The 10497-nt window shown below is 34.3% G+C and overlaps 1 protein-coding gene across 1 annotated transcript; it reads right to left on the bottom strand.

Annotated features, from left to right (window-relative positions):
* Positions 1-356: 356 nt before the first annotated feature.
* On the bottom strand, positions 357-9658 carry LOC120078234 (outer envelope protein 64, mitochondrial). Its single transcript, XM_039032456.1, has 13 exons — positions 9168-9658; positions 8885-9037; positions 8674-8798; positions 8065-8190; positions 7760-7942; positions 7466-7610; positions 6210-6378; positions 3975-4109; positions 3686-3889; positions 2652-2779; positions 2513-2564; positions 1837-1906; positions 357-1256 (listed from the first exon to the last, which is right to left on the bottom strand). Exons 1-13 carry the CDS (start codon positions 9413-9415, stop codon positions 1174-1176), a joined length of 1821 nt encoding a protein of 606 aa, XP_038888384.1. The 5' UTR covers positions 9416-9658; the 3' UTR covers positions 357-1173.
* Positions 9659-10497: the final 839 nt, after the last annotated feature.

Raw genomic sequence — 10497 nt, 5'->3', positions numbered from 1 at the left:
AAAGTTGGGTCACGCCTGCTGCGAACATACCAAGCTTCAATTTTTGTTTATGTTAGGAACAGATATAAACAAGATAGAAAAGAAACACAAAGAAAATACGGTTAAAAGATTCTCAAATTTAACCCTAATTTTAGAAACATTTCTCAAAATTAAGAAACAAGAAACAGAATGATTATCAAATAAGTCAATTTCTTAAAAAATAAGAAACATAAATAAGAAACAAGAAATGAGAACATTATCAAACAAACTCTTAATGATCATTAATCGTAAGATTACGATGAAAACATAAATCCCAAGAGAGTCCGGACTCCCCACATTAGCCACATCCTAATATTGTCAACTATCCTTTAAACCAATTTCCAACAAACATTTAAAGCTTTGCATTCTTTATTATCCCTGAATGGTCATATTCCATCCTTTGGTTTTTGAATCCCAAACTTCAGAGGAAAAAGAACAAAAAAAATCAGTTTCAACTTCCATTCCACCAAATATCAAAATTACATGGGACAATTTCACAGCATACTCCATTCCCATTACAAAGGACCCCAAATACATGATGGTGAAGTTGAAGCGCAGAACATGGGCATTTCCACAATTCGGCCTCGAACCCGAACAAACCTGAAACTAAACTAAACTTTAAACCAAATAACAGAGCAGCTAAAAGTTTGGAAATAGATCCATTTCTGCACCCTCTTCTATAGGAATACAAGAATATCTTTTACCAAACATTTTGAAATGAAATACCAGTTCATCAGAGCACACTGCAACTTCTTCCAAAGTCTCTTAAAATTTTTCTGTCTTCTTCCTCCTAACAGTTCTCTACAATCAACCTAGAGGGTTAAACACGTTTAGAAAAAGATCAAAAGAAAATATTTCACAGAGAACAAGCACCCAGTATTCCAATTCAAATTTCTGACTGTTCAAAGGGATAAGAATTCCACAAAGTCCTGTGCCAAAATGAGGTTGACTATAGTTTCACGTATACTGACAAAATTGGCAGCAGCCGCTGGGCTCTGACTCGTTTCCAACTCTACTCTTTACTTTCATTTGACAATTCACAATTACAATGCTTCTATCAGCTTGGCTTTGATTATTTTATTTTTTCATTTTTTCTTATTTTGGGATCATATCATTGGAGTTTTCTTTTTCATTTTCCATATGAGAATTGCATCCTCAACTGATCAGTTTTCTTAATCTCTTTTCCGCAAGATTTGCGACTTTATTCTGCGGTTCGAGGACAAGAGCATGCTTGAAATCTGCAAAAATTATGAGAAAGGAAAGCAAATATTTATTGAACTTGCACCGAAACACGCTTCAATTAACAGAAAAAACACTTCAATATGAATGCACACAAACCCTAACGAACGTAAAATGATCTTGTGACTATTTTACGTGAATCATGAACACATCTGTGAAGGCAAACATTCCGGGAACAGTTCTGAAACCAAACCACTAATAGTCTATAATGATTAATGACAAATTTTCACATCCCCGTTTTCTTTTTCAAGGGAGATTGTCAAGTATTCATATTTCTGGAGACATTGTGAATATGTTTAACCGTACATGATATTTTCAGGGTTCTAAAGAATACAATGCTAAATAATTAGCCAAAAGTTCTGCTAGAAACACAAAATCATCTAATATTAAGTGAATATAATTTCTCTTAACTTGATTACATTCAACAATTATAATCAATTGTGTACAGTGTTTGTTTATTTTGCACACGTACAATCACATGCAAAGAAAGAGTGGCGCTAGAATGTAAACAATGCAGCTCCAGATAGATTATAAATACGTTTGAAGTCCCTATAGTGGGAAAAAAAAATCATCTCTCACCTTTGATAGCTTCTTTATAGAGAAGAAGAGACTCTCTGGCAGTTCCCCGTCTGAGATATGCCTTCACATTCTGCATGAAGCAATTAAATGTTAAGAATATAATCATATAATTGCAGATTCTCTAACGCTAAAGATGAAATTGATCTGATAAGCATCCAGCTCAGCATATGTAGTAACAGAGTATTTCAACCCAAAATGAATTATGTTTATAGGTTCCCACTCAATCAAAGACTTAGCAACTGACTCATACGGTTCATAAAGCTCAGCATATAATAATAATTGTGTGAGAGAGAGAGAGAGCAGCTGCTGACAAGAACAGGAATAATAAAAATACTCCAGGAAGTTTTAGTTCACATCTGGTTGATACAGCAACAAATATTAAATTCCATTAGAGTCCTATTTTGCTTTGGTCACATTTGTCTGATTTAGATGGGTGGTCAAACTAGGAGGTAGTGCAGATAGTGACTATGGCTAGGTACAGTACAATACTTTCCTCCTTTGGCCGTTTGTGAATAAAATGTTCTGTAACATCCTTTGTTTCTTATGGTCAATATTTGGAGCCTTTTTTGTAATGCTTTCTTTCGGTTTTTTCCTATGAATGTGTGTGTGCACACTGTTAGGTTTCTTTCGTGTAGGGCTGTTTTTCTATATAGCCATGTATAAATCAGATTGTTACCTTCTTATCAAGTAATATGGCTTTACTGCAGTCATCTTCAGCTTGTTGAAAGCTACATGCAGTGGAAAGTAATAGATGAAATCAGTACACACCAAGTAGAATAAGTAAATAACTGATTGAAATCTTTAAGGTAACATACCAGCCTAACTCTAAGTACGCGGCAGCTCGGTTGCAATAATAAGTTGCATTTGTCCCGTTTAATTTAACAGCTTCTGTGTAGTAATTAACAGCTTTATTCCACTGTCTTCCTTTAAAAGCTGCATTGCCCTGGAAATCATTACTTTTCTTTTAGTAAACTGTACAACTAAAAGAAGTGATTAACAATCGACAACAAAATTATATTGGAATACATAAGCTAGTCGACTTATTATGAAAAATAAAAACAGGCATCCCCATCCCCAGATGTTTTAGAAAAAAACAAAGCGTGAATGAAGTTGGTTATCATACAAAACCTCATTTCATGTAAAAGCTCCTGCAACTACACAAGTCTGGCAATATTTCCGATATCAAAGCTCAAATTCAAGTTAGAAGTAACTAAATGAAAAAAGAGACTATAATCACAAAAACAGTCTATGCATAAGACACAACAAATTTGGCCCTTAAAAGGGGTTAAAAGAAGTGAACATTGAAATAACAGTTATAAAGAGTAGACAATCCAGGTGGAAACATGTTTTCATAGCAGGTAAAGTCGAGGGTTTATAACACGTGCAAAGATAGGATGGAGAAATGTATCTTAAGTAAAACTAGTTACGAAAGAATTCAATTATTTTTCCTGAAATCAAAATTTGAGACCTTCATTGAGAGACATCTACGGCTTTCACACATTCTGTTTGAGGATCCCTAGGAAATTACTGCATTTTTCTTATTCATCTAACGTTACCAGTCACTCAATTTCTAATTTCTAAAGTCAAAGAAGGAGAAAACAATTTTCTTGTAATTAAACCAGAAACTGTAAATTAGCAAAAAGGAATGAGTTCTTGAATAAGTACCCATTTACATTAGATTACATCATGTCCTTTTTGTAGGCTTTTCTTTTTTGTGTCTGTATTATTTCATCTTTCTTTTAATGAAAATTAAGTTCTTCTATAAAAAATAAAAATTAATTAATTAATTAATTACATCATGTCAATATCAAGAATGACATTCTAAATCACATCAACAATTGAGACAAACCTTTTCTTTCAATAGTTCAGAGGCATCCATGTCCCCATTGGTATCAGCAAACAGCAATAAATTGTTGGAAGCGACGCCAACTTGCTCTTGAAGAGCTGGGAAAAGATCCAGGACAGTGTCCAGAAGAAACTTATCAGCACCATGAAATGTTATGAGTGAAATGGAGATGGGACAATCGTCCTGCCGTCCCAGTGGAACAGCAACCTGACAATATGATGTATATAACAATAACATATTACTATTCGAACCTTGTCAACAGAAAATAACTGAAACTTGATTGTTAACTTACTTCACAGCAACCAGACATGCTTGAAATGCTTGATAACGCAAATATCCTATCACGAAACTCAGAAGAAATTCCCTTCTTCGTACTAAACTTTGGTGGGGGGTCTGCAATTGTGGGAATTACTAATATCCCATCATCCTAGAGTGAAAAATAATAAAATAACAGAGTAATTTAGCAGAAACAGTTATAATAAGAATTACTGACCAACAACAATTCCAGAGTGAAAGTGAAACCATGCGTCCTTTTTTCTTTGGGGAAAGCAAGAAAAACTTTATTCAATATTGTGATAAGTTACATATATCCATATAGGCACTATACAACAAAAAATGATAGCATGATAGCTCCAAGTTAAAACATGCTATTAACCACTCAAAATTAATTTAATATTAAATTTTACACTTTTAAATGTAATTTTCATATCATCGAAGTTAGTTTTGAAGGATTAAAAATATGTTTCCTAGTGATTTTTGAAAATGACAAAAGTGATTTTAACCATCTTAGAATCGCTCCCTAACATGCCCTAAATCATCACAACTTTAACTTTCCAATGCACAAACATGATTAGTATGTGTCTTATCTGTCCATTTATCAAAATTTTCAACACTTTTTCCTTTCATGGTCTACCATGTGCACTCAAACTTTGTAGTTTGTTCCCTTAAATGCTGTAAGGGTTAAACGATTCCATAGAGCAATGGAAGAGTAACCCCTAAACTTTAAGAGAGTCGATTAGTTTCAGCTTGATGCTAGAAAAACTAATAAAATTAAGGTGGAAAAGTATTCTACTAGAAAGTTTTTGGAATGTAACAGTGCTTCAATCTGAATATTGCGTAGCATAAAACATACATTAGAGGCTGAACCCATTGCTTAAGTTGACTCCCCAAGACAAGTCCTCTCCTCTCTCACCTCCTCTCTCCTCCAATTCAATCACCTTACCCTTGCTCGCAGACTTAAATCAAGTGATCAACTATGGACTCTTGCAAGATTGAGGGGAATGAGTTTTCAGTTCCTTATTTGGGAACTAACTAAGACGCTACTCAAAGAAACTGGTGCATTCAACTTGTGTGCAATTTTAGTGCATGGAAGTTGATGGGAGGTCAAAGTATCTACTAACTTGCTCCATTACCCCCTCAAATAATGTAGTCTTCAGAAAAGTAGGAGGGAAACTGGTTCTTTTTGCATAGAAAGAATGTCTAGTAAAAGGGGTCAACTCACAGAGGCAATCTTCCCAAAAAAATGAGGTGCAAAAGAAAATTTGTTCATTTTGTAGAGGGCAAAAGATATGCTCAGAGGCTGCAACTTTGCAAGTCTGATTGTGAAGATCCAGCAGCTTATACTCGGGGAGTGGGTCCCTCTTGGGCCACAACAAAGTTTGATGGCTGGAAGAGGCAATAGATATCAAAATAACACAGTAGGAAGATGCAGTAATAATCGTCAAACCATACCGTTATTGGATGGAACAAACCGTCTTAGATAAAAGAGGTCCTTAAAGGAGCCTTCTTCATAGCTTTATTTTTAAACTTTTTATAAAAGATGGTTTCATCCTATGGTTTCCAATTCCACTCTTTCTATGATCAAAATGAGTAAGGGACAAAAGCATACTCTTCCAGAAAAGAGAACATACAAACCAGCTTAAGTGACTATATTTTACAAATTGTCTCCCCTTAGCGTTCACAAGGAGAACCACTTGTCCTTCTCTCAATAACGAAGGCTGGTGAACAACTACAATGCAAAATACCTTCATATTTTAAAAGATCTGATGGGTATTTGAAAATTGATTCTACAAGACAGATCTCAAAGACTGTTGCACAAGTGAATTCCCAACATATGCTGGTGCAAAATGGGAGGACTAATTACTGATAAAAGATGCAATATGGCCATAGGCTTTGTAAATTCATAGTGTAATCTGATCACGCGAACAAACTTTCCTCTTTTTTTAAGCCAAAGGTACAACCCAAGGGACAAAGGGAGTCAGGACCAGGCAACCCTTCCAAGGGTTAGTTACAAAAATACCTTCCAATCTAGATTGATGATGGCAGATGAGTAAATACAAAATAACCTATGCTGAACACTCCAATAAGACCCCGTAAATTGCACAAAACCACAAGGGAAAAGGGAAATCTTCTTAGCTAAGAACACTCTAGAATTCCTCATAATTTATAAAGCAAACTTATTAGAATTTCTACAAAACATACATATTTACACACTCATTTCAAGGTACAAACAACTAATTGGGGATACCTTTAATAAATTTTGAAGTGCAATTCTCGTCTCTGTTCTAACTTTGTATAGAGTTTTCATATCATCATACGATGTTTTAATCGCTGCAAGAACATCTTCAGAGGCATTAGATCCTAACTTGGGTTTGACTGACTTAATCCATTCTTCGTGATTTATTTTAAATTCACATCTGAAAAATGCATGTCACATCACACTCATTAGTAAAGAGGTTTATGGTCCCCAAAAGAAAACAACAATAATTAAAAGATGGAACATATGTCCAAACATACAACGTGGGCTCATATATCGACCATCATGCATTTTAACAACCACCACTATGAAGCAATCACAGTTCAACAGTAAAAGAAAATGTCACATTGAGGAATCCGAACAGTCCTCCATACTAGGTCGATATGATATAGACATTGCATAGGGCACTTCCAATATTCCATCAGATGACATGACTGGTACACCAAAAACAAGATGTGCATTCTACTACTATTTGGTATTGAACATTCCATACATAATGTACACAGCACCACCACAGACATATCGAAGGAATATGGAGAAGCCTAATAATTTTAGTGGTCAAAAATAAGGAGTGACAAGGTTCATCCTATTGTAGCAATCTCTCACCTCACGGCTCTCTCCTAAATTTTGAGAAATTATAATGGATCACTTAATTTCATGCAACAAATTTCCATGGCAAATTAACACGTCATTTGACATGAATTATGTGCACAATTTTAGGTGCAATGCATGAACATACACATTTCATCAAGTAAACTTTGCATTGTTCCTCTTTATTCAAAAACACTTAATCATACTCAAATACATTAATTACAGTTTATATCAAAAGGAGGTCATAGGTGGAATATAAAAATGCAAAGAGGATTGTAGCTATTTCCGTCATGTCAATGAGATAGTTTCTGTTTGCCACAAGAAAAATGTAGTTATCTATAGGTAATAAAATAAACTAAAGATTAAAATGAAAAAAATAAACAAATAAATAAATAATTACAAATTTTGATTTCACTGTGGTGCATGCATGCATAAGAGGACGGTCACCCTCAATAGTATGAGGTCGGAAGCCAAGCAGCATCCATTGTGTGTGCTTCATGATATGTGGTGGTAACAATCTTATTAAAAAGAAATAGTGGTATAATAAACCTGCATATATATATTTCTTAGTCCATACTCTATAAATTGCCTCGAGGTTACATAAGTAGCTGAGACGAAGAGTGAAAAATTAGGTAGTCAGGATCACCTGTTCTTACCTCTGTAATAAAATCATAACAGAAGAGAGAGCTTTTAAAATAGAAATTCCTTTTTGCAAGTTTGGTGATTGATTAAGGAACCCTTTCAGACTGGGGACATTAGAAGCGAAGTACTGACCAAAGTTCATGTGTTTTGGAGACTGATCTGCAGAAACAAAAAGCTACATTTAACATTGCAGAGACATTCCGTACTTCTTTGTGCTGTTAAGAATCATCATCACCCAAAAAAAAAATCTTAAAGGTAATAACTGAAAGCATCAACAGAAAATATCGGTGAACGGTCATGAAACTTACAGCCAGATAGATTTTCTATTGCTTTTTCAACAACATGAACAGTCTTTTGCAAAGGAACTTTGGAAAGCTGAAATAGATCATCAGCAAAAACAAGGCGGCGCATCCTTCGAGGTTCTACTGAATTCAGTTTAAGTAGAATATGCCCAACACGATGTAGAATAGATGGATCACGAGCAAACCATCCTTAACAATGCCACACAACATAAACATGAATGAAAAGCCCATAATAGAAAATGAAGAAAGCCCATAATAGAAAATGAAAAGAAAAGTCAAAGGATTAATATTTAATCGATGTACCAACTTACCAACAGTATCCAAGCTCGGGGCATTCGACAAAACTCTATTCATTGGTACAACTCCATGTGAGGGCCGAAATGCAAATATACCACAAAATGAAGCTGGAATTCTGACACAGCCAACCGTATCAGTGCCTAAAACATTATACAATAAGAAATTACATCATTATGAGATCAAATTGAATCTTACTAGACTGGTGAGTATCATCATATATACCCATTAATTACCAATAAACAGAAACAGACTTGGAAGGTTAATGTTCTTTTAGTTTTACATAAAGTACACTGCATAGGCCCTAACACCATATCCTGCGAGGCTAGAATATGGATTCTCTTTTTTTTCTTTTTTTCTTTCTTTTCCTTTTTTTTTTCCTTTTTTGGAAATGTCAACATGTCGATTCTTATATGTTGATCAACCAAGTTTTTTTAGTTAAAGGGGAAAAAAATACACCCTGCTAAGATGACCTCGTAAAACAATATATATAGCAAATGTCAAATGACTCAAATATCCCATCCAAGCACTCAGCCAAATGATCATAAAAACACCTTGCATATAAGATTGCCTATCCACCCAAAATGTAGCAATACATCATGAAAACAAATAGAAACTACACTAACCAAGAGCAAAGTCAACAAGCTCTCCTGCAACTGCCACAGAAGACCCACTAGAAGAACCTCCAGGTACAAATGATGACAACTTTGGATTGGTAGGAGTTCCATATTGCTTGTTCTCCCCAGTAATCCTTAATTAACAATCAAACAACACCTCAACAAAAGAAAAAAAACATTGGCAAATAAGTAAACTCGTAGAACATGAACAGAGGCTTACCCAAAACCGAATTCATCCATAACAGTCTTTCCAACACAAGCAGCCCCATTCTTGAGCAGAAGAGTCACCACCCCATCAGTCGTCTCAGCAACATCATGAGTTCTCTTCCAGTCCGGATTGCCAAACCCCGTCACATAGTCCTTCACGTCGAATCTAAAGAACCCCATGAAAACAAACGATAAAAAAAACACCAACCCACATAAGAATAAGAACCAAGAAATCACAATTTTCAATCTGAATATGGATGCAAACATCGGAGAGAGAGAAAAGGAAGAGTACGAACACATCCTTGACGGCGAAAGTGAGGCCGGCTAGGGGCAGTCTGGCGGCAGGCGGCGGAGGCTGAGGGAAAGGTTGTAGCTCAAAACGATGGATGAAAGCACCGAAGTCCTCTCTCAGCAAAACTTTGCCATTTCTTCCCCTCCTTCGAGTCTCTGCTAAAATTACGACTCCGGCTACGCCGACCCCGATCAGGATCCAGAGTTTGGGGTTAGAGGCATTGGTTTGCAAGAGCTTTAGGGTGTTTGACATGAATCAGAAGGGGAAGAGATTGATTGGGTTTGAGAATGAGAATGAACAGTTGGAGGTTAGAAGAAGAAGAAGTGGTGGGGTTTTAGGAAGGTTTTGGAGACGATCATAAATGTCGGAATACATAAAAAGAAAATAAAGGAATTTCAAGATGGGTTTTTTGGCTTTCGGTATTTGGAAGGTGAAATTGGAGAATACGAATGGTCTAAATGCCTAACTGTACGCAGAAATGCCACGCTATATCGTCATTTCCATCGGCGTCATGTTAAATTGTGTAAACAAAATATATATATATATATATATATATATATTGATTTTATATTGTTACTCAATAAAATTGCTCGTGCACAAACATCCTAAAAAAAATATTCCTTTTAATTAATTTTACTGAAATGCCTAGTGAAGTATCATAGAATATCAATATCAATAGATATTTTTGAAAATTATTTAAACGTAAACGAATCACTAAAAATTTTAAGGTAGGTTTGATAACCATTTCATTTTTTGTTTTTAATTTTTTTAAATTAAACATATTTTCTCTCTTTTCTTACAATAATTTGCATCTTTTTAAGTATAATATTAAATTTTTAGCCAAATTTTGAAAACAAAATAAAAAAGTTATTTTTTTTTAGTTTTTAAAATTTATCTTGATTTTTTAAATTATTGGTAAAAAAATAGATACAAAAAAATAAACTTAGAGGTGGAAGTAATATTTATAGACTTAAATTTTAAAAACAAAAAGCTAAGAATTAAATAGTTGTCAATAGGGACCTAAATTAACAAATACACATTTCATCTTTTTTAGATAAGTTCAAAACCTTTATATTAATAATAGGGCTTTTTGCATATATAGCAAAATGAAGATAAAATATTATAAAAATAGCAAAACTTACCACTAATGGCAAATATAGCAAAATTTACTTTCAACCCATAGAAAATGTCCAAAAAAACAAAAAGAACTTAAAACTAATTTTAAAAATAGTAAAATTTACTTCAACCCATAGAAAATGTCTAAAAAAATCACACACAAAAATGTTTGAGACACAAAATTCTTGATTTCAATCATAGATAGTGATAAACTTCTA

The sequence above is a fragment of the Benincasa hispida genome, chromosome 5 (genome assembly GCF_009727055.1).
Source record: "Benincasa hispida cultivar B227 chromosome 5, ASM972705v1, whole genome shotgun sequence".
In the NCBI taxonomy this organism is placed as follows: Eukaryota; Viridiplantae; Streptophyta; class Magnoliopsida; order Cucurbitales; family Cucurbitaceae; genus Benincasa; species Benincasa hispida.
This window is presented reverse-complemented; position numbering and strand designations above follow the sequence as displayed.